Source organism: Acipenser ruthenus, chromosome 49, assembly GCF_902713425.1.
Source record: "Acipenser ruthenus chromosome 49, fAciRut3.2 maternal haplotype, whole genome shotgun sequence".
In the NCBI taxonomy this organism is placed as follows: Eukaryota; Metazoa; Chordata; class Actinopteri; order Acipenseriformes; family Acipenseridae; genus Acipenser; species Acipenser ruthenus.
This window is the reverse complement of record NC_081237.1, coordinates 1877310-1901993: the sequence shown is the minus strand read 5'-3', so window position 1 is coordinate 1901993 and position 24684 is coordinate 1877310. Positions and strand designations below refer to the sequence as shown.

The 24684-nt window shown below is 42.4% G+C and overlaps 1 protein-coding gene across 2 annotated transcripts in view; it reads left to right on the top strand.

Moving 5' to 3' along the window:
• Nucleotides 1-24684, top strand: part of LOC117401240 (homer protein homolog 3-like) — a 60197-nt gene that overhangs the window by 22693 nt on the left and 12820 nt on the right. For both annotated transcript variants that reach the window (XM_059015164.1, XM_034001786.3), the window contains 5 exons: nt 3346-3502; nt 5266-5397; nt 7306-7413; nt 17370-17506; nt 22620-22776. In XM_059015164.1, the coding sequence (XP_058871147.1) occupies nt 3346-3502; nt 5266-5397; nt 7306-7413; nt 17370-17506; nt 22620-22776 (691 nt within the window). The remainder of the gene's footprint in view (nt 1-3345; nt 3503-5265; nt 5398-7305; nt 7414-17369; nt 17507-22619; nt 22777-24684) is intronic.

Genomic DNA, 24684 nt, shown 5'->3' with positions numbered 1-24684 from the left:
AAAGAAGCTGTTACTCAAAAAGTACCATCTGAAAGCACATCTGGAGTTTGCCAGAAAGCATAAGAGTGACCCAGCTGCGATGTGGGAAAAGGTTTTGTGGTCAGAAAGGTGGCTGTACCAAATATTAATATGTGGCTCTAACAAATATTAATGTGTGGGGGTTGAATACTTATGCAAGCAAGATATTTCAGTTTTTTATTTTTCTTAAAAATATTTCCCAACATAAAACCAATGTCACCTTACAATAATTGATTTTGCGTTTCATTGTTTTAAAATAAAATATCAAACTGAATGAAATTTCAATGTACCTTTTGTAATTCAGTAATATGAGAGAATTGGTCAGGGGTCTGAATACTTTTGCAAGGCACTGTGTATATACAGCTCTGGAAAAAATTAAGAGACCACTGCAAAATTATCAGTTTCTCTGGTTTTACTATTTATAGGTATGTGTTTGGGTAAAATGAACATTTTTGTTTTATTCTATAAACTACTGACAACATTTCTCCTAAATTCCAAATAAAAATATTGTCATTTAGAGCATTTATTTGCAGAAAATGACAACTGGTCAAAATAACAAAAAAGATGCAGTGTTGTCAGACCTCGAATAATGCAAAGAAAATAAGTTCATATTCATTTTTAAACACCACAATACTAATGTTTTAACTTAGGAAGAGTTCAGAAATCAATATATGTGGTGGAATAACCCTGATTTTCAAGCACAGCTTTCATGTGTCTTGGCATGCTCTCCACTCTTTCACATTGATGTTGGGTGACTTTATGCCACTCCTGGCGCAAAACTTCAAGCAGCTCGGCTTTGTTTGATGGCTTGTGACCATCCATCTTCCTCTTGATCACATTCCAGAGGTTTTCAATGGGGTTCAGGTTTGGAGATTGGGCTGGCCATGACAGGGTCTTGATCTGGTCGTCCTCCATCCACACCTTGATTGACCTGGCTGTGTGGCATGGAGCATTGTCCTGCTGGAAAAACCAATCCTCAGAGTTGGGGAACATTGTCAGAGCAGAAGGAAGCAAGTTTTCTTCCAGGACAACCTTGTACTTGGCTTGCTTCGTGCGTCCTTCACAAAGACAAATCTGCCCGATTCCAGCCTTGCTGAAGCACCCCCAGAGGAGTCCAATTTTCAGCTTTGCCCAACTCCTGGTCGTCTAATGGTTAGACGGAGACCTGGAGAGGCCTACAAGCCACAGTGTCTCGCACCCACTGTGAAATGTGGTGGAGGATCGGTGATGATCTGGGGGTGCTTCAGCAAGGCTGGAATCGGGCAGCTTTAGCATGAATCAAGCCAAGTACAAGGTTGTCCTGGAAGAAAACTTGCTTCCTGCCCTTCCTGCTCTGACAATGTTCCCCAACTCTGAGGATTGGTTTTTTCCAGCAGGACAATGCTCCATGCCACACAGCCAGGTCAATCAAGGTGTGGATGGAGGACGACCAGATCAAGACCCTGTCATGGCCAGCCCAATCTCCAGACCTGAACCCCATTGAAAACCTCTGGAATGTGATCAAGAGGAAGATGGATGGTCACAAGCCATCAAACAAAGCCGAGCTGCTTGAAGTTTTGCGCCATGAGTGGCATAAAGTCACCCAACATCAATGTGAAAGACTGGTGGAGAGCATGCCAAGACGCATGAAAGCTGTGCTTGAAAATCAGGGTTATTCCACCACATATATTGATTTCTGAACTCTTCCTAAGTTAAAACATTAGTATTGTGTTGTTTAAAAATGAATATGAACTTATTTTCTTTGCATTATTCGAGGTCTGACAACACTGCATCTTTTTTGTTATTTTGACCAGTTGTCATTTTCTGCAAATAAATGCTCTAAATGACAATATATTTATTTGGAATTTGGGAGAAATGTTGTCAGTCGTTTATAGAATAAAACAATCATTGTTTTTGCATCAGTGACTGAAAGGTGGCATTTTAAAGCATGGTAACCCATTGTAATTGAATACTGTATGTGAATATCTGTGTAAATAGTCATGGTATGAAATGGTAAAGAGTTATTGTAGAGAAGGTTTAAATGTTTAATCTAATAAATGTACAGCCTTAATCCAGTCGCTTCTCCAATTGTCATGAAACTTGCGAAGGACATTAATAGTAATTTAGAGATGTATGGCGGTTGTCTGTCTGTCCGTCTCTCTATGTAACACATGAGTTTTTCCATATATATATATATATATATATATATATATATATATATATATATATATATATATATAATATTATACCCAACAGCGCTTGTCCAGTTCCTTGTAGCTGATTGTTCTCTCAAAACTTTATCCAGTCGGGTCTTCAAGGATCCAAGTGATTCTGCCTCAACAGCATGACTAGGCACCCATTCCAGTCTATCGCCTCGGTCTATCTCCTCTTAATTTCCAACTGGTCCTGCTTCTGTACTTCTGTATCTCATCCTTTTGAAGACATGTCTCGCTACTGAAAAGTTGTGTTTTCAATGTAAAAGATCTGTTTTTATAAATGAAACCTGCAGGAATTCAGTTGTCAGGCTTCAAGTCAACAAACAGCCTGAATATTTCCAGCTCTGATACAGTTTTCACAATGCACCGACAAAGATGCGCAGATTAGGAATCGCCCGGTATCTGTAAAACTCCCCATTTTATTTTTCAGCCTGAGAGCCCCTGTTTGCAACAAGACATGAGAACAAGAACAGCGCCTCCCTGGGGACACAGTGTGGGATTGATCCCACTCCTATAATGGCTTGTAAAATGTAGTCGTGGAAAAATCTATTTCTAGTCACAAAAACATTCTTTAAATAACTCATGAGTTAAAGCTTTGGGAATACGGCTGTGATTTTGTTAAGCAAACAAGTGTGTCAGTGTTCACTGCTGGAAATACAGAAGACCACCATGCACTATACATGCATAGGGCAGCAGTGTGGAGTAATAGTTAGGGCTCTGGACTCTTGACCGAAGGGTTGTGGGTTCAATCCCAGGTGGGGGACACTGCTGCTGTACCCTTGAGCAAGGTACTTTACCTAGATTGCTCCAGTAAAAACCCAACTGTATAAATGGGTAATTGTAATTGTAAAAAAATAAATAAATAATGTGTAAAAAATAATGTAATTGTATGTAAAAATAATGTGATATCTTGTAACAATTTTAAGTCGCCCTGGATAAGGGCGTCTGCTAAGCACAAATAGACAGGCGGACAGATGACTCCATGTATCCCCAGATTCTCTAAATAATGCTAAACAATGTCCTAACCTGGAGAAGCAGTAGACCTATGTAAAATAGCAGACACCCCTCCAGATTACAATGTAGCTTCGCATTGCCTGAAAGCAAATCTGTTTCTTTTTTCTTCTTCATCCAGGGAGCAGCCGATTTTCAGTGCTAGAGCTCATGTGTTTCAAATCGACCCGACGACCAAGCGAAACTGGATCCCAGCCAGCAAGCATTCCGTTACTGTGTCCTTCTTCTACGATGCTACAAGAAACGTGTATCGCATCATCAGTGTGGGGGGCACCAAGGTGAACATACTAACACACTCACTACATGTACATGCAGCCTACATCACTGTTTAGTGATCTGTACTGTTGAAATATTACTTAGCAACGCACTAAAATGCTTATTTGAAAAAATAACACTGGAGGACGTGTCTCAGTTGACCTATTTTTCAAGCCCCAAATGACACCTGGTCAGCCTTGTTTTCTCGTACCCTGTTGTACAACAGCAATTACCTGCAACAAATTAAAGTTCATGCCTAGACTGTGTGTGTAACCACATATTTCAAAATCCTCTTTGGCTTCTGACAGTATTTTCAGAAATGAATTGGACGAAGGTCTAAACATGTGTCTGTGTGTCACAGTTGTACATATATCTAGAGAACCACTTTGTAAAATTGCGATAATGTTTTTAAATGAATTCAGGAATGTTCTGTAATGTGCGTACGACTGTTAAATAAACAGCGTCTTTCCCCAAGTGGCTGCCCTGGAAACAGCACAACCGTGTGGTGTGCAAGGTGAGTCATACAGAGTGCAGGTTCCTGGCTGTGCCAAGTCGCCGCTCTTCACTGGGGATTCCTTACGCTGGGCGGGTCGCCGCTCTTCACTGGGGATTCCTTACGCTGGGCGGGTCGCCGCTCTTCACTGGGGATTCCTTACGCTGGGCGGGTCGCCGCTCTTCACTGGGGATTCCTTACGCTGGGCGGGTCGCCGCTCTTCACTGGGGATTCCTTACGCAGGGCGGGTCGCCGCTCTTCACTGGGGATTCCTTACGCAGGGCGGGTCGCCGCTCTTCACTGGGGATTCCTTACGCAGGGCGGGTCGCCGCTCTTCACTGGGGATTTCTTACGCTGTGCCAAGTCGCCGCTCTTCACTGGGGATTCCTTACGCTGGGCCGGTCGCCGCTCTTCACTGGGGATTCCTTACGCTGGGCCGGTCGCCGCTCTTCACTGGGGATTCCTTACGCAGGGCGGGTCGCCGCTCTTCACTGGGGATTCCTTACGCTGGGCCGGTCGCCGCTCTTCACTGGGAATTCCTTACGCTGGGCCGGTCGCCGCTCTTCACTGGGGATTCCTTACGCTGGGCGGGTGGCCGCTCTTCACTGGGGATTTCTTACGCTGTGCCAAGTCGCCGCTCTTCACTGGGGATTCCTTACGCTGGGCCGGTCGCCGCTCTTCACTGGGGATTCCTTACGCTGGGCCGGTCGCCGCTCTTCACTGGGGATTCCTTACGCAGGGCGGGTCGCCGCTCTTCACTGGGGATTCCTTACGCTGGGCCGGTCGCCGCTCTTCACTGGGAATTCCTTACGCTGGGCCGGTCGCCGCTCTTCACTGGGGATTCCTTACGCTGGGCGGGTGGCCGCTCTTCACTGGGGATTCCTTACGCTGGGCGGGTCGCCGCTCTTCACTGGGAATTCCTTACGCTGGGCGGGTCGCCGCTCTTCACTGGGGATTCCTTACGCTGGGCCGGTCGCCGCTCTTCACTGGGGATTCCTTACGCTGGGCGGGTGGCCGCTCTTCACTGGGGATTCCTTACGCAGGGCGGGTCGCCGCTCTTCACTGGGGATTCCTTACGCAGGGCGGGTCGCCGCTCTTCACTGGGGATTCCTTACGCTGGGCGGGTCGCCGCTCGTCACTGGGGATTCCTTACGCTGGGCGGCCCCCAAACCTCCAGCCAAAAGATTTTTGCCCAGGAGTTTGTCAAAATAGTCATTCGCCACTTTCACCCATGTAAATAATCAGTGGTTCATTTACACCAAATTGTTCAAAATATATTTCATTCATTTTCAGGCGATCATTAACAGCACCATTACTCCCAACATGACGTTCACTAAAACGTCCCAGAAGTTTGGGCAGTGGGCAGACAGCCGAGCGAACACGGTGTATGGACTAGGCTTCTCCTCAGAACAGCAGCTTCAGCAGGTAAGCACCCAGCTGCCAGTGGATACCAATCATTTAACTGAACTCTGCAATACATTTGAGCTCATGTTGCCTTTTCCTATTACATTTTAAAGTGATTTGTAGCTAACACAATAATTCCATCTTATCTGTCGTGTGCTTCCATTCGTCATAGAGGTCTCAAATGTACAGCTTTGAAAGACCTGTGCTAATTGGTTAAGAACACCTCTGTTTGCAGCTCGTGCTGTGAGTTAGGGTTGCACTTGCTTGGTAACCTGAATCATCTCGCTCCATTCGCAGTCTACAAATTTAAGTATGAATCGATGATAATAAGATGTCTTCTTGTAGTGTGAATGAATATACAATGATCTCCTAGCTTTCAGAACCTAATCTATTAAAACCACTGGCTGTGTGAATCTGCTGGGGATTCCAGAGGGAGGGTTGCATTGGGTCTGGCTCTAGGGTTAGAGTGGCAAAACCTGCAAGGCCTTTGTCCTCCAGGGGCTGGTAGATCAATGTTGGCTTTTACCTCCTGACTGCCGAACGGTTTTACTGTTTGCCCATCAAAACTAAAAGGATGGATCTCAGTAAAAGGCATTCTTTGACCCTCATGAAAATGACATATCTGGAAAACTGTGCAAGGTCTCCACTTCATTTCCAGCAGTGTCCTCTGCTCCTGATTTCTGTGTTGTGCTTGATGTATTGTTGAGGATTAGCTTTGTCATCTCTTTAAGATTTTAAAGATGATCAAGTCCCCTAATCCTTCTAATATCCAGTTCTTTCAGACCATCTTCAGAGCTCATTCCTTTAAGTCATCAGTGCATTCTATAACCTCCTTTTGATTTGTACTCTTCACTTTTGGCTATTTTTCCCCCCTGCATGAATAACGAAATTTCAGGAAAACTGAACATTTATGCCCATTGTTAGTTGTCAATATGCCCTTCATAGTAAGATAAGTGTTCAATGCTTATCTGCAGATCTTCTCTGTAGCATTCAGACTTGTCTAGACAACCTAGCTTAGTGCTGGATCTATGGGGAAAATGGCATGAATGAGTAAGTCCTTGTTGGATAAGCACAGATGTTTCTGTTGGAAACTCGTACAGACACACACATATCTGTGCTGTTCGTGGAGGGTGATTGATTTTTGCCCAGTGTTCTGTGTTTTTTTCCCAATAGAAAGCACAGTTTAAGAGATTGTAGCTAACAAAATAACGGTTTGGTATTTTATATTATTGTGAATTTCAGATTCTGAGTATGTCAGTACATCAATCTATCTGTGTGCCTCATTTCTCCATAACAGCTTATACATTACTGAGAGTATGCTAAGTCTGTGTTAATCCATCTGTGTTTATCACTTACATTTTTGTATATATCTGGAGAATTGGTTATCTAACTGATTTAAACTAGTTTGATTATTAGTCTCACCTTTATTAGCTTAATGAAATCAGACTCATTGCATGTCATTCTAGCAGCAGCAATGAACTCAACTAGCCCGTCACACCGAGACTGTCAGCAGGGTAGCTCACACAGGTCTTGAAGGTGAGACTGATAATCAAACTAGCCTCACTGTATTACCTTTAGTCTCATGTTGCAAAAAACAAACCCTGTGGGAACTAACCTAGAAGTATCTCGTCATGGTAGATATTGCTATGAACCTTGCTGGTCTTAAACCTTTTAAAAAATTATGTTTCAAGGATGGGATAAAAAACAAAACAAGAATGGGAAACCAAATACCATGGGTTATGGGTGAGAGAATGCCTTAATGTTGTACACCTATTTATTCTACTTTTTACTCTGCTTCTTGTCAGCCCAGTCCCTTTTGAAGTGATTTTTTTTTTTTTGTAAAAATTTGAATTTTCTGTGGTCCGAACCTTTTAAAATAAGAAGAGTTCCTTGTCACGGTTGACATCTTTTGTGTTTTTTTTTTTTCAGTTTTCAGAAAGGTTTAAAGAGGTGAAAGAGGCGGCACGCCTCGCGAGGGAAAAATCTCAGGATAAACCCGAGCTGAGCAACCCAGCGCTGAGCATCGCTGCACCGCAGGTGAGACTGTGCAGCACCAAACAAGCCACAAGCATGGCAAACAAAGAGTTAAGTTGTGGATGTGTGTGGAGAGAGAGAGGGGGGAGGGGGATAGAACATGACAGAACAGGTCATTTATCTTTCAGAGGAGAGAGAAACTAGGACACCGCTAAAATTATCACAGCTCCCCTTTACAGACTGCTGTCGGCTAGGGGTTTCAACTGAAAAGACAAGACAGAAAAAGTGCCACTGACCTGGACACTGAACAGCAGGCTGTAACTGGTATTAGCACTGGATGTGTGACGCTGGCTATGGCATTGACACTGGAGTAATAACACAATCATTATTGACTCGCAGTCTGGAGTTTCCTAGCAACACAGCCTATCAAGTCCACTTTGTAAAGCACATTAGGGCCTGAACACGTATTCTATTATCCATTTTAATTAGTTTAGTCTTAATTGCATGTATTGTACAAAAATTTATAATTGTATCAGCAATAATTGTCTTTCCTGCAGTCATAAACCAACTATTTCAATAGTGCTACATTTAGAAATACTAAAACATAAGTGAAATGACTAACGTTAATGTCATCAAATAAGTCGAAACATCTGTCTGAGGTTTCTGTTCGTATTAAGCAGCTGATTTTAAGATGATCAGGATTTTGGTGATAAGTGTTTGGCTGAAAATCAATAAACAAATTCATTTTTTGTCTAATTCATGCCCTCAAAACAAAGTTGTTTCACCTTTTAAGGGATCTGCCATCGTGTATATGAGCACATCTTGTAACGCTCAGCATGCTGAATTTGTTTAAAGAGGGCACTTGCATTTAAAAACATTGATACAAAGTAGGAACCTTAATGAGTGGGCATACATAGGATTCGATTTGCATGGAAAAAATAAGACAAGAGACAGGATCATTTCTTCAGCCTTATTCTAGTTCCATTAAAGGTGGAACAACTTCCATAGGAAATAGTTAATAGAGCCTTGCCCTTCAAGGGGAAAAATACAGTTTATTTAAAGGTGCAATGCATGTTTAAAAGAAGGGTAGTCTTTACTTATAAGGAATATTTGTACTAAATTGTTTGGCTCATTTTAACCAGTGTTTTCAATTTGTTTTATTCCCTTGCTTCTGTTCTGGTGGTTCTGACAGATGTCACAGGTGAGTGTTCCATTGTATTCCCATCAGCCAGCGGGGTGCAGAGTCACCTGCACTGTGTACACAACTCTCATGAACACTGACTCACCAGAAGCATGACCTGCCAGGACAGTCTGTTTATTGGCACTGAGGGCCTGCAGGTGTTTATTGTATCACTGCAGATAGAAGCAGCGTTTACACATCATGAAAACGTTTCAATACTAGTAAAGTCCTGAATGATATCCTCAAGATCTTTCCAGTGTTCTCAGCTGCACTCGGATGCCCTTGCAGACAGGTGTTCTTAGTGCTCAGTCTGTTACGTGTACGTGTGCACTAGCTTTCTGTCCATCTGTCACACTCTGTCTGACAATCTAAGCAGGTTGCGGAGGTCAACATAGATAAACTAGGTGACATACAAGGGAGACACCATTCATTCATTCATTCTTATGTGCTTCATCCACCTTTTCTTTTAAACACATTATATTTGTTTAAAATCCATTGATAGGTGTTCATAGTCATAGTTTCTTCACTTCAGTATTTGGCACACTTAATAAATTCACCAGCATATTTTACTGTCTCAAACCTGAGCAAGGTGGAATTTCTGTCACAAAGCCTCTATAAAGATGACCACAAGAGGTTGCGCACCAGAAGCACCCCCCCTCCTATGAAATAGACAGTTTGACATATTTTGCTGTAAAACAGTTTAAATTGAATAAATAAATGAATGATTTCCTTTTTTCTTTTTTTTCCCATTGCTGCTTTGCCGAGCCTCACAGCTGTCTCAGGTGAGTTCCATTATAGCGTCTTGTGATCCATCGTGTGGGGGACAGCGCAATCTTATTGTTGCATTTCAGTGACCCTGTGACGGAGTGTCCCGCCCCTATATGTATATTTGTATTATTATTTGTATTCTTGTTTGCAGCGCAGATCAAAACGCCGCCTATTTGTTATTGGTTTTATAGTTTTAAAAACCTCGTGAGGATGTCTGACTGATCAGCTGGTGATTTATTTAGCTAGCTGACAGTCATGCATCCTTATTAAACTCGTGCAGACGGTGACCATCTCCCGAGTTAATTCATTGATTAATTGTTGCTAATCGGGAGATGGTCACTGTATATAAACCTGCAGCTCTCTACCCTCAGGGGAGAGTGTATTAGGAGTGAGAGTGGAGAGAGTGAGGAGAGAGAAAATGAAACTTAAAAACAACTGGTAAAACCAGCACGCTTATTTGTTTGGCCAACGTGCCCTTTTGTTTCTGTGTTGTTTGTTTAAATCTTTTGTTTGTTTTATCATTTAATAAATACACTGAGCGCCGTAGCTCTGCAGTTTCACCACCATCCATTCCTTGTTTTGGTTCCTGTTTCTGGTCCATGACATCACCACTCACACGCCACTCAACAGCACTCGGTCACAGACCCCTACTGATCAGACATTTCACAGCACCAGGGAATCCACCTGGATGTATCAACAGTGTACTTTAAGGGCAATTAATCCAGGGGGGTTCCCAATGCTGTAGTAAAATTCTCAAGTTATATTGAGTATCATATTCTGTGACTATATGGAGGTGTCTGTTCCACAGCCACCCTTTCTGTATGTTGTACCTCAGTTATATCTGAAGAACAGCTTATTCACTTGTCATGAGACTTGGTATTAACATTAATTAGCGTTTGCGAATAACCTAGTTGTCGTGAGACTTGGTATTCTATATCCTGTGCTATTCTGCAATACCATTGATATATGCCATGGTCATCAACCTGTTCCTCATTTTGATGGCTAATTTTGAATTCGCAGCTGTGGCAGGGATGTGTGTTCCTGACATGTTTTTTAAAGATCATTAAAACAGACTCCACCTCTAGTAGCTTCATAGCCATGTATACACTGCAGGAAGACATTCTTTGAGCAATCCAGTATTACTTATTCATGCCCCTTTATCATGTATAATTCAGGATCTGAAGATGCCTTTCCATTGGTTCTGAGAGCTCTGTCATGTTTTATTTAAAATATGGGTCTCTGCACAGCTTCAGTTTCCAAGCCCTACTTTTCTCCAGCGCATCTCTCTTTTTTCTAGTTTTTCTGTCTTTCTTTTTAAATTGCTTCTCTCTGCCTCTGTGTCTAAGCCGCTTTCGAGACTTCTGGGATTTTTATATGTGGCAGAACATGCAAACTAAAGCACAGTATCTCACAGGGCGTGGTTCAGCTACATGCTGTTTTTGTATTGCACTCTAGAAACATCTTAAGTTAAAATGTTTAGTAAATTTCTAAACTAAACAAAGACTACAGTTTTGATACACATGCAATACACTTGATATTTAACTTATCCAGGAACATTTTAAAGGCACTCTGATGGCATTCTATCTGTCAGAGTTGTATGTGTGTGTATAATATATATAATATATAACGCTGGCTCTTTGAGCTAAAATATATGTATATATATATATATAATATATATATATATATATATATATATATATATATACATACAGACGTGCTCAAATTTGTTGGTACCCCTCCACAAAAAACGAAGAATGCACAATTTTCTCTGAAATAACTTGAAACTGACAAAAGTAATTGGCATCCACCATTGTTTATTCCATATTTAATAGAAATCAAACTTTGCTTTTGATTTTTTATTCAACATAATATTGTAAATAATAAAACAAATGAAAATGGCATGGACAAAAATTATGGGACCGCTAACCTAATATTTTGTTGCACAACCTTTAGAGGCAATCACTGCAATCAAATGTTTTCTGTAGCTCTCAATGAGACTTCTGCACCTGTTAACAGGTAGTTTGGCCCACTCTTCCTGAGAACTGCTCCAGCTGTCTCAGGTTTGATGGGTGCCTTCTCCAGACTGCAAGTTTCAGCTCTTTCCATAGATGTTCGATAGGATTCAGATCAGGACTCATAAAAGGCCACTTCAGAATAGTCCAATGTTTTGTTCTTATCCATTCTTGGGTGCTTTTAGCTGTGTGTTTTGGGTCATTATCCTGTTGGAGGACCCATGACCTGCGACTGAGACAGAGCTTTCTGGCACTGGGCAGTACGTTTTGCTCCAGAATGCCTTGATAGTCTTGAGATTTCATTGTGCCCTGCACAGATTCAAGGCACCCTGTGCCAAGCGCAGCAAAGCAGCCCCAAAACATAACCGAGCCTCCTCCATGTTTCACTGTAGGTATGGTGTTCTTTTCTTTTGAAAACTTCATTTTTTCATCTGTGAACATAGAGCTGATGTGACTTGCCAAAAAGCTCCAGTTTTGACTCATCTGTCCAAAGGACATTCTCCCAGAAGGATTGTGGCTTGTCAATATGCATTTTAGCAAATTCCAGTCTGGCTTTTTTATGTTTTTCTTTCAAAAGTGGAGTCCTCCTGGGTCTTCTTCCATGGAGCCCACTTTTGCTCAAAAAGCGACGGATGGTGCGATCAGAAACTGATGTACCTTCACCTTGGAGTTCAGCTTGTATCTCTTTGGCAGTTATCCTTGGTTCTTTTTCTACCATTCGCACTATCCTTCTGTTCAATCTGGGGTCGATTTTCAATCTTGCGGCCGCGCCCAGGGAGGTTGGCTACAGTTCCATGGACCTTAAACTTCTTAATAATATTTGCAACTGTTGTCACAGGAACATCAAGCTGCTTGGAGATGGTCTTGTAGCCTTTACCTTTACCATGCTTGTCTATTATTTTCTTTCTGATCTCCTCAGACAACTCTCTCCTTTGCTTTCTCTGGTCCATGTTCAGTGTGGTGCACACAATGATACCAAACAGCACAGTGACTACTTTTCTCCATTTAAATAGGCTGAATGACTGATTACAAGATTGGAGACATGTGTGATACTAATTAAAGAAACTAATTAGTTTGAAATATCACTATAATCCAATTATTTATTATCTTTTCTAAGGGGTACCAACAAATGTGTCCAGGCCATTTTAGAATATCTTTGTAGAATAAGCAATAATTCATCTCTTTTCACAGCTTCTTTGCTTTATTCTATGACATACCAAAGGCATGCAAGTATACATGATAAAATAGCTTTTAATTTGATCACTTTTCAGGAGGAATGAAACATTATTTCAATGAGCTGTAAGGGTACCAACAAATCTGAGCACGTCTGTAGATATATATATATATATATATATAAGGGCAGCAGTGTGGAGTAGTGGTTAGGGCTCTGGACTCTTGACCGGAGGGTCATGGGTTCAATCCCTGGTGGGGACACTGCTGTTGTATCCTTGAGCAAGGTACTTTACCTAGATTGCTCCAGTAAAAACCCAACTGTATAAATGGGTAATTGTATGTACAAATAATGTGGTATCTTGTAACAATTGTAAGTCGCCCTGGATAAGGGCGTCAGCTAAGAAATAAATAATAATAATAATAATAATATATATATATATATATATATATATACCTAGCTACTTTATTAGGACCTGTGCAGATAAGTAGAGGATCATACTGTCTAATCATTCATGTTCATCCCAAAGATGATCAATTGGAGTCTTCACTGGGGATTCCACAAGGAGCATTGCCTCTGGTGCTAGGCTGGGCATTTTAGGGGCTTTGTCCTCCAGCGGCCGGCAGCTCACATCCGCTGTAGAGCTCCTGGGTGTAAAGAGGGGACTGGCTTGGAGATTGAAGGACACGCACTGACCTTCTATAATAAAATACATGCAAATTAAAGGAGGGTTATATTCACAAGAGAGCCCATTTACAAGTGTGTGTTGCACATTGAAACCATTTAGAATATTTGTCCAGATCTGTTTGTTCCCAACCTGGCAGTGTAATGTTTTATAGGATGTTCTAGTCGGTGCTCTGAGTAAGTGCCAGCCAGAGAAGGTGAGAGACAGTGAGAAATGTGCTGAAAGCAATCATAGTGATAATGTGACAGAGAGGAGAGATGAAAGGGAGCCAGCACATTCAGTGCCCTGTCTCAGAGGAGGGCTAGCTAATCAGAGCAGGGGCGGGTAAAGGGCACTGCTGGATAAACATTGTAGGCTTTTTATCCACGCAGCAGAGGCGACTGTCTGTATTTCTCATGACGTAGGTGTTGCACTGACATTTTCCATACAGGCACAGCATACGTAATGGGACACACATTATTGGAAAGTCCTACAGGACTAATATTCTAATCCTGAGCAGAAAGATATTTAATGACTGTTTTATTATACTTTTACATGATTATAATGTGTTAGTTTAACATGTTGTTAAAACTGGGCTAATTTATTCAAGTGTTCCAGAACCCCCTACAGTGTTTACAATAAACCCATGACTTTACCTTTGCGGTATCCCGTGCTGTCCATATGACAACATGACTGTATACCTATAAGCAATATATGCAATCCCTGATTTTAAACAGTTAAAATAAGTCAAGTTCCTGGTGTCCTCCGAGTTGGTCCAAAGCAGAGGACATCTAGTAACCTCCCAGACGTGGATTAGTTTTCATTGAGGAAAGTCGGTAAATTCAGAATGAAATCCCATGTGTGGCCAGAGAGGGCGCTGTTGTGCATGATTTGTAAACTGAACAGCGTGTGACTAACTTGTGCAAGAGGAGGAAGAATGAAGCGTATCGACGCAGCCTTTTCATTTCATTGTACCTGCTTTTCATAGGCTAGCGGTGCCTTGACTGAGTTGAACCGTTTTGTCCCTTGAGTGATGTGTATTTTGATACATATCTCCAAATGCTTCATTCAAAGCATCAATTTAGTAAATATTTTGTATTTTTGTCGTCACAAATTTGGTTTTGCCCAATCATAGCATTTTACTGAACTGTAGAATCCCCGGACAGATCGTACCAATACTGTATTAGATTATGGTTTATTGTAAAGGCTGGTATTACTTTGAGGCGAATACCCTGGAAATGCTTGTAACAATGCTAATGTAACTCTGACATGCAGTGGAGGTGTTTGTCCCGCAGTGGCCCCATGCAATGCTCGATTTCCGGGGCCCCTATTCTCTATTCTGACCAGTAGTACTACACTACTGTACCAGTACTTTCAAGCAAGGCAACAACAACACTATTAAATGTATTGCATTTTACAACAGCAATCACAAAAAAACACTTGCAGAGATGGTTAGAAATTAACTTTTCGTACTTTCGCAGCGGCAAAGTCTGCAGTTCTAGCTGAATAATCCAGTTTCCTGCAAATCTGGTGCCCGATCGATTTCTGCCCGAGTCCTATCAAACACTGCTGCGACATTGTAGAAAGTAAATAGTTTTTGATTAATTTCATGTTCAGGCAAGAATGCTTCTCCCCTGACACTACAGTCAGGCACAGTCTAAAGCAGACACAAGGCAATACTGATGTTAGGGCAGCCCAGCAAACTTCCCTTGTAGATGTAATCGAGCATCGCAAGAGACGAGGACGATACATTGGCTGGAAACGCATTTATTTGTTTGTAGTGTGTCGAAATGAGTTAATTTTTAAATGTGTTATTTTTTTTTAGGTTAAATCATGGGTGACATGATTAGGAGGCACATACTGACATAAACTTGCGCACAGCTTTAAAACCCTACACGTTGTTTTTTCTGTTTGGCTTGTTGCATATTGATAAAAAGAACAGTAAAATGGCTAAAGCTGTTCATTCTGGTGCAGACTTGAGGTGAATATAAGCTTTTTTTAATAGTAACTGAGCCACGACAATAGTGGGGCCCTTGCTGCCTCGGGGGTCCATGCAGTTGCATGGGCTGCATGTGCCTAAACCCTCTACTGCTGACCTGGTCGATTCACACGGGAGTAAAAAGACACAGGACGCCCGAGTTTGAAATTTTACAGAAGGTCTCGATGTCCTGTAAAAAAATCAAAGGACTTCTGAGAATTATCTGGATAAAAAGAAATGGACGATTCACACGGGACTACATTTCACAGGCATTCCGAGGCCATCTGATTTTTTTGCGAATCTGGCTTTAATGTGGCTGGTATAGTGAGGTCATGTTTCTGGGGTATAGACACAACAGTTTGAGTTAATGTCTGAATATTTGGTATACAAATGTATCTAGGATTCTGTCAGTTCCAGTGCCATTGTTGTACTGTGAAAATGAACCATGACTGCTGCACTGTTTTAACATCGGAGTATACAACTGGAATACATTTTTTAATTTGATTAAAAGTGTTTTGAGTGAGTTCATCTTTTATTTAATTTATATGAGAGAATGCCAGCTGCCTGCTCTGCTGTTGTAGCAGCGTGTGGTGAGTGAACATCATGCAGGCTGTCTCTGGGGTGCAGACTGTGACTCGACTGCTGGAGTCCAGCTGAGATCTGAACAAACCCGGGACGTAGGGCCAAGCAGCGCAGTCACACCGGGAATCCACTGATTTTAAAATGATTGTAGCTAACCAAACAATTCGATGCATCTACCCTCTGTGCACCTCCATTCACTACACAGCTCTCACCTGTGCAGTGTGGAAAGAAACACATGCTTTAGCAAACATGTGTTTTCATTAAGACCTCTGGTACTACACTAGGTTCCATGTTTGCTATAACGTGCGAGACCTATGTGTGAATGACAGTGGACAACGGGGGAGATGTGTTAAGTTATTGTGTAGGCTACAGTCACTTTTCATAGTATACGTATGGAAAAGAAAGGATGTTAAAACCTAAAATGAATCCAGACTTTCTTAGATTAAGCTCTGCATCTGCTTGGCAGTGCAGCTTCATTAGGAGTAATGTGAATCCCCTGTGCATTCTGTCATTGGATCTCATAAGATTGCAAAATGAGATCCAGAAAAAACCCAAGGAAAACAAGGGGTCATATGCATCATACACATGGGAGGACTCATACGCAAAACACACTCATTATCATAGAAAAGACGTATCCCCCCCAACCCGACACGACCATCATGACAGTAAAAATAGACATAATGAAGCGTTCTTACGGTTGTATAAGTTAGTGATCAGCAGATATGTCAGCCGCACGAAGAGCACAGTGTGTGGTTTTCAATAACTCTGCTGTGCAGAATAAATAATTTTTTTTCTATGGGTAAATATCGTGACTTTCTTCCTTTGCATCGGGACGCAGGACATTTTCTAGGAAATCGGGACTGTCCTGACCATATAGGGACTGTTGGCATGTATGGAGTAATATCTAGTGAAGCCCATTACAAGCTGCTTGTCTCCCCTGTGTGGGTTTCCTTTGTGAATGCAAACTGAGTAAAGCTGGTGATCAGTAACCTGTATCCGTGCCTCCGTGTTAAACAGACCCATATTACACTCAAAGGTGAAAGAGTTGAAAGAGTTCTCATTATGGGAGTGGATGTGCATGACAGTGCAGCAGTGGTAATGATCTTAAGATTTTGCTGTTAACTTACAAGGCTCTGAAATGGATTAGCACCTAGTTGTTTGCAGGAGTTACTGACCCTGTATCTTCCAAACCGCACTCTGAGATCACAGGACACGGGGCTGCTGGTTATTCCTTGGGTCAACAAAAGTAACATGGGAGGGAGGAGGGCTTTTTCTTGTAGAGCTACTAAATTATGGAATGCTCTGCCTTCGTTTGTCAGGGAAGCTGGGACTGTTACAGTTTTCAAGTCAAGACTAAAAATGCACTTTTATAAAATGGCTTTCTTATCTTAGTGGGTTTTAATGTAACTTTAAAATTGCTGGTTTTATATTGTGTGTGTATACTGTTATTTATATGGTCTGACTGTGGCAGTTGTATGTGTGACATGCTATACAGATGTATTGTGGTTCTTTTTTTTCTGCTATGTGCTGTACAGTGCTTTGCGATACTTTTGTATAAAAAGCGCTATATCAATGCAATAAATAAATAAATAATGGTATCAGAACGGTTTCACGCCGCTGTATTGGAAGGAGTGAGTCTCAAGGTTCCTGCCTCCTCTCTGCAGGATATGATGGAGGACCTGCAGTCCCCTCCTGTCCTCTGCATCAACGGCCCGGGTGAGGAGAAGCTGTACCGGAGCCAGAGCGCCGACATCGAGCTGTCCTCCGAGAAAGAACGCATCAAGAAAATGCTGTCCGAAGGGTGAGCCACGTTCGCCATTACATGCTGCAATTCATTTCCACCTTTCCTTTGTGTTTGTGGTGTTTGCAATTCATTTCCACCTTTTCCTTTGTGTTTTGTGGTGTTTGCAATTCATTTCCACCTTTCCAATGTGTTTGATGTTTGCAGTTCTGTTGAGTGGTTCTGGGGTCAGTTGCTTCAGTACTGTTCATTTTGCTCTATCTGTCTTTGTCTGTATCTGCAAGCTTGTCTGGAGAATTCTAACTGACCGAACAGACTTCCTCATTCCATTCACATCATGTGACAAAATGGCCTTTCAACTTGCTGGGTCCATCAACTTGCCCTTTTGTAGAGTAGGTTGGCCAGTAGAGTTGAAAGTTCCCATTGTTTGAACGGAATGAGGGAGTCTGTTCAGTGCTAGGCAGTTAGGATTCCTCAGACAAGCTCAAAGCAGTTCAAAGCCAGGTAAAGGCAGATTTAGAGCAACAAAACCACGCAGAATGATTTACACACATCTCTGGTGTACATGTGCGTCTTATAGAAAAGCTTCAGTTCCGTGTTGAAATTTAGTTTATATTTGAAAGAGCCTTTCAATGTTTGTTTGTTTGTTTGTGTATTTCCTATTTCATGGAGATTTGCTATGATTCTGAGTGGTTTGAATTTGGCTGCTCCAATGGGTCAACTCTACATACAGTGCCGTGAAAAAGTATTTGCCCCCTGTCTGATTTTCTGCATTTTTTGCATATTTGCATATTTTTGACACTGAATGTTATCAGATCTTCAACCAAAACCTAATATTAGATAAAAGGGACCCTGACATATTTCATTTATTCATTAAAGAAAGTTATGCAACACCCAATGCCCCCTTGTGAAAAAGTAATTGCCCCCTTAGACTCTGGTTACGTCACCTTTTAGCAGCAATAACTGCAACCAAACACTTCCTGTAGTTATTGATTAGTCTCTCACAGCGCCGTGGAGGAAGTTTGGCCCACTCCTCCATGCAGAACTGCTTCACCTCAGTGACGTGTGGGTTTTTGAGCATGAACTGCTAGTTTCAGGTCCTGCCACAACATCTCAATGGGGTTTAGGTCTGGACTTTGACTAGGCCTTTCCAAAACTTTAAATTTCTTGTTCTTCAACCATTCTGATGTAGACTTGCTTGTGTGTTTCGGATCATTGTCTTGCTGCATGACTCAGCTGCACTTCAGCTGGGACGCGGTGCCCTGGAGTACCTCATGCAAATCTGACATCTTTATTTATTTTTGGCACGGGCGCAAAACCATAAAAAAAGTATTTTAACAGTAAAGTGTCTGTTATTGGATTTGTGTGCAGTTCACGTGATGTTGCACTAGTGAGCTTCCAATGTTGTTACACAGGATCATTACACACCTAGAGATAGGAAAATAAATGTCTTCACTTAGACAAATGAGTTAAAAACTGTAACTAACCTGTTAAACAAAACCACTTTGAGAATTAATAAGCTTTCCTGCTGCAGTCGCTTGTCTCTGCTAATTCTTGAGACATTGAAACTGTCTGTGTCGCTGACAGTTTCCTTCAAAGCCATTATTAAAATACAATATAATCAGTTCACACTAAATAAGATAAACTGACTATTACATTTAGTAGAGCCATGAATAAGATGATAAAATATTACTTATTACTGTAGCTTTTATTAGGCAGCTCTAGAATAAAATCATAATAGTCTGACATTTAAATGTCAATAAAAATGATGCGTCACTGACAGTGCAGATAACAGCCTTAGTACTAGTCCTGCTGCTAAGCCTGTGTCATTACCTACTGTTTCTTCTGCTCTTCGCAGTGCTTTTTCTCTTTGTTCTTAGTGTGTCTGGTGAGTTATTATGTTTGTTTTAGCTGTGAGACCCCACCTGCACACAAAGCTATTTTTGTTTTTAACGGTGTCTCCTAATATTGTCATGAGAGACCGAGGTACAGCACTGCCCCGGAGTGCTGCATGGTGTCTCCTAATATTGTCATGATGTAAATGAGAGAGACCGGGGTACAGCACTGCCCTGGGGTGCTGCATGGTGTCTCCTAATATTGTCATGATGTAAATGAGAGAGACCGAGGTACAGCACTGCCCCAGAGTGCTGCATGGTGTCTCCTAATATTGTCATGATATAAATGAGAGAGACTGGGGTACAGCACTACCCTGGGGTGCTGCATGGTGTCTCCTAATATTGTCATGATGTAAATGAGAGAGACTGGGGTACAGCACTACCCTGGGGTGCTGCATGGTGTCTCCTAATATTGTCATGATGTAAATGAGAGAGACTGGGGTACAGCACTACCCTGGGGTGCTGCATGGCGTCTCATTTCAGTTTTTTGCATGTACACATACATGCAGTCTCACACTCATTCATGTTCCAGTGCATCGTTAAACAGTAACAGCACTCTAAGGAGGCTGTGTGGTCCAGTGGTTAAAGAAAAGGGCTTGTAACCAGGAGGTCCCCGGTTCAAATCCCACCTCAGCCACTGACTCATTGTGTGACCCTGAGCAAGTCACTTAACCTCCTTGTGCTCCGTCTTTCGGGTGAGACGTAATTGTAAGTGACTCTGCAGCTGATGCATAGTTCACACACCCTAGTCTCTGTAAGTCGCCTTGAATAAAGGCGTCTGCTAAATAAACTAATAATAAGGGAGGGCTTCTCATGGGGGGGGCTTTTTTAATTGATTACAAACATTTCCAATACGTTAAAGTTTAAACATTTAGAAAGACTAACACCCTAAGACATTTCAGCTCAATTGTGGCATTTGACAGTTATTTGGTTGATTCTGTAAGTTCTGGTAGTTTCAGAAATCCCTGTGATTTTGTGCCTGTACTTTTAACACTCTGCCCAGATGTCAGCATGTGTTTGGTTTCCAACGCAATGTTAATTCTTTAATCGGTTGCGTTACTAATTTGCTCATGAAACTATAAGTGACTGACAGGTGAAATTGAATTACACAGACAGCTATTTTTCAGTTGACTCTGGGTCTAACATACAGTGTACATGCTGTATTAAGTCACAGTCAATTATGAGTTTAAATTCAAATTTATGTAGCTTTCAATGGTCTTTAAAGAGTAAGTAGCGGGGTTCAGAAAAATAGAGCGTTATACGTCCCCACGTGCTGTTACAACTGTTTAAATAACGTACCTGCTATTTTGAAAAGAGCTTTGTAACGGACTTTAAAGTTTTAGAAGTGTAGAAAGTTGTCAGTATGTTAACAATTAAAAGAAAAATTACAGGTACGTTATTTAAACAGTTGTAGCAACACCTGGGGATGTATAACGTTATGTTTTTCAGAACATATAGGGGAGTGCAGAAGTCCCTGAGGGTCTCCCCTGGTAAAGGCACAGCCCTGTGATCCCTGTGGTGTGTCATACAGTCAGGGGAGCGCAGGTTCCTGGCTGTGCCGAGTTGTCTGATTTCATTTGGGATTCCACAGGCAGCACTGGCTCTGGTGCTCCTGTGGGTTAGGAAGGCAAAACCGTCAGGGACTGTTTCTCCTCATCGCACTATTATTATTATTATTTATTTCTTAGCAGATGCCCTTATCCAAGGCAACTTACAATTGTTACAAGATATCACTTTGTTATTTTTTTTTTACATACAATAACAACATTATTTTACACATTATTTTTACAAAAAATTGCCCATTTATACAGTTGGGTTTTTCCTGGAGCAATCTAGGTAAAGTACCTTGCTCAAGGGTACAGCAGCAGTGTCCCCCATCTGGGATTGAACCCACGACCGTCTGTTCAAGAGTCCAGAGCCCTAACCACTACTCCACACTGCTACCCCAGTGGACCCTACTGGCCAGTGCCTGGTGAGCTCAAGCAAACACCTCCCGGGCTGGCCTTGGTCCTCCAGGAGCCGGCAGCTCACATCCGCTCTTGAGTTGCTAGGTGTAGAGCTGACCAGCTTTTTGGATCGGAAGACGCCCGCTGACCTTCAGGTCTCCTGTTGTGGGGAATTGCAACAGTGAGGGAGCAGAATTCTAAACTGGGACAAAACAACGTTCCTATGTCTTTAATATCCTTTCTCAAAAGTCCCCTTTGTTCATGTTCAAGTGACTGTTGGGCTTGCATTACATCATATGTAATTATATTCCACCTACCCTTCTGTACCTAGCTCATGTATGTAGGAAGTACACTCACTTTAAAGCTGAGATCTCATTTAAAATGTACTTGATTCATACTGCTGTTGTAATAGGGAGCTGTACTGTATTTGGTTTTGGGATAGTCTTTTACACAGATGTGTTAGCTTCACAGCAATATATACTGTCCTGTAATGCAAAAACCTGGTGGTTCCTGGTTGCTACGGTGACCGAGTAACTGGCTGTGCCATCATCCTACTTCAACTAGTACACTCATTCAGTCGGCATAATTGAGTTAGTAAATGTTTCATAAAGCCGTGCTGAATTTGTACATACACTTCGACAACAGAAAACAGAAGATGGACATTGCAGGGCACCTGGGAAGCAGGTAAGAGAACCCCTTCTCTTAACTAGTTTGAGGTAACTGCTGTCTGCCGGCCTTGTTTTACACTGTGTTTTAAATGAAGGTGCCATCCTCTTAAAGTAGTTGTTGCTAACCAAAAACTGATATATATCACATTGGCATATTGGATTATTTTTGCCGTTTTGAGTGGAGTTCTCTTTCCTGTCGCTGTATACAGCTGTTGTTTTGAAAGATTTTGCTTTGCCGTGTCAGACTTCAAATAAGATGATAAACCCGCTAACTCCTGGCTAGCAACCACATATTGGGTCCTTCCAGCTGACATGGACCAGATTCTGGGATGCTGTTTGTGGTTGATGATGATGATGGTGATGATGCTCACTGTGTACTTGTTCAGTTGGATCCGCTGCAGCTCGATGAGGAGCGACAGTCCCTGCCAGTTTTGCCTCCCTAACCAGAGCTTTCTGTGGAATCCCCAACGAAGACTGACTAGGCACAAGCCTGCGCTCCCCTGACTCAGTCACAGGGCTGCTCCAGTGGAGACACTCAGACCCCTAATGTTATCATTTCAAAGCTTGTGTCACCTTTCCAACCAAGAAGAATTAATTGAGGGATCAGGTAGCCTCCGCTGGTCCAGGGGAGCTGGAGTTAACCGCTGTGCTTGTCTTCCTCTAGATCAATCTGTGAGCTGAGCTGGGAGGCAGAGTTGTTCACACTGCAGGACAGTAACTCCAAGCTGGTGGCAGCGCTGCATGAAGCCAACGCCAATGTGGAGCAGTGGAAGAAACAGCTGTCTGCCTACCAGGAGGAGACGGTGCGGCTGAGAGACCAGGTGAGAGACGGGGCAGCACAGCACACGTGTTTCTATGCAGGGGAATGGGAAGCTCCTTTAGAAATACTAAAAGAAAATTGAATGTTTTGGATTATAACAGCATGATAGTGAAGTGTTTGATAAGCAGAGTCTCATTTGTAACACTGTTTTAATTAAACACATTTGTACTCTCTGGGATCTACCTGTATCGCAGCGATGAGCAAGGGTCTGGTTAATTTCTGGGTCAAATGTGTATTGCCTGTGTCCCGTGTGGTGTCGGCTTATTCTGTCCAAGTTTAGCATCTCATGAGGGGTGCTTATTTGAGTAAATCTGTCACTACCTGTGTAATATTTCTTATCAGTAAATGTAATTGGTCACGTTTTCAGCCCAGTTGTTAATGCAGTCTTAATCCTTTTGGATTCCTGGTTGGCTGAATACGTTTGGGCCACTCCCCCAGCTCTCAGTGGTCTGCAGATTACCCCTGATCTAGATCATTAGTATTGACAAGGAACAGCAAGGGTCCTAGCACAGGCCCCTGTGGCACCCCACTGAGTACATGTCCCCAGATAGGTTTCTTAAGTATTCTCTGCTTCCTGCGTTTTAACCAGATAGGTATCCATGTACTACATTTAGGAGTCTCTCCAGAAGCAGTTTTTTTTAATTGAAATACTTAAGCATGGCAAATAATGGTCTTATTTATTGTTAAATTTAGGTTTTATCCCTGATTTTCTTACTGTCCAATTACATTATGCAGTGTATTCTTAAAGCAATTGTAGAAATGTTATATGACGTTTCTATGAAATCTGAATTGAATATGAATTAATTTGTTTTGAAGTTTTAAATGCATTTTTATTTTCCCCAACAAACTTCAAAAATCTATTTTTTTGGTCTGCATCAACATGTAGGGAAAAATGTAAGGAAAGAGCTGGCAAACCTCATCCATTCCAGTTAGTATTTTAACAATTGCTGTGCCCAGGTGGCTGGGACTCGTGCCTGTCTCCTGGGGCCACGGTTTTTAGGGCAGTGCTTTCCTTTTTCCATTGGCCTAGTTTGAAGCAATGATAAATCACCACAGGGAAATGGCAGCTTCTGCGTCCACGTGGTTAAAAATACTCCAGAGTGTCTCCAGGCTTTTAAACTGAGAGCCTATTGGAGGCAGCTTTTTTGGGTTACTTTGACTTTGCAGGGATGGCTGCCTCCCCTGCGTGGCTGCTCACTTTCTAACTAGAACACCAAGCATATGAGGGAATATGTTGCCTTAATAACTGAGGTATAACAGAAGTTATAGACTTACTCGCAGAGAGGTGAGGGTATGAAATGGGTTAGCAAGTCTTGTTGCTGAGGCACAGTTACTTGAATCACAGGGAGCACTGCTCTTGAAAACTCTTTCAGTTGACTACAGTGCATATTCAGACAAAGAAAGATGAATAGACCAATAACTTTACAAAGCCAGGACTGGAAGCTCACAACCTGTAAGAGTTGGGCAATTATTGTGCTGGCTGCAATCTCTTTAAAGTGTGCACTGCCTCTGAGGTTCCCTTTAGGAGACATTGACCAGATCGGAGCAGGTGGTTAGCAGTGCAGGCCGGGGAGGTGTTAAGGGCTCGGAGGCCGGGGAAGTGTTAAGGGCTCGGAGGCCGGGGAGGTGTTAAGGGATCGGACGCTGGGGAGGTGTTAAGGGCTCGGAGGCCGGGGAGGTATTAAGGGATCGGACGCTGGGGAGGTGTTAAGGGATCGGAGGCCGGGGAGGTGTTAAGGGCTCGGACGCTGGGGAGGTGTTAAGGGCTCGGAGGCCGGGGAGGTGTTAAGGGCTCGGAGGCCGGGGAGGTGTTAAGGGCTCGGAGGCCGGGGAGGTGTTAAGGGCTCGGAGGCCGGGGAGGTGTTAAGGGCTCGGAGGCTGGGGAGGTGTTAAGGGCTCGGAGGCCGGG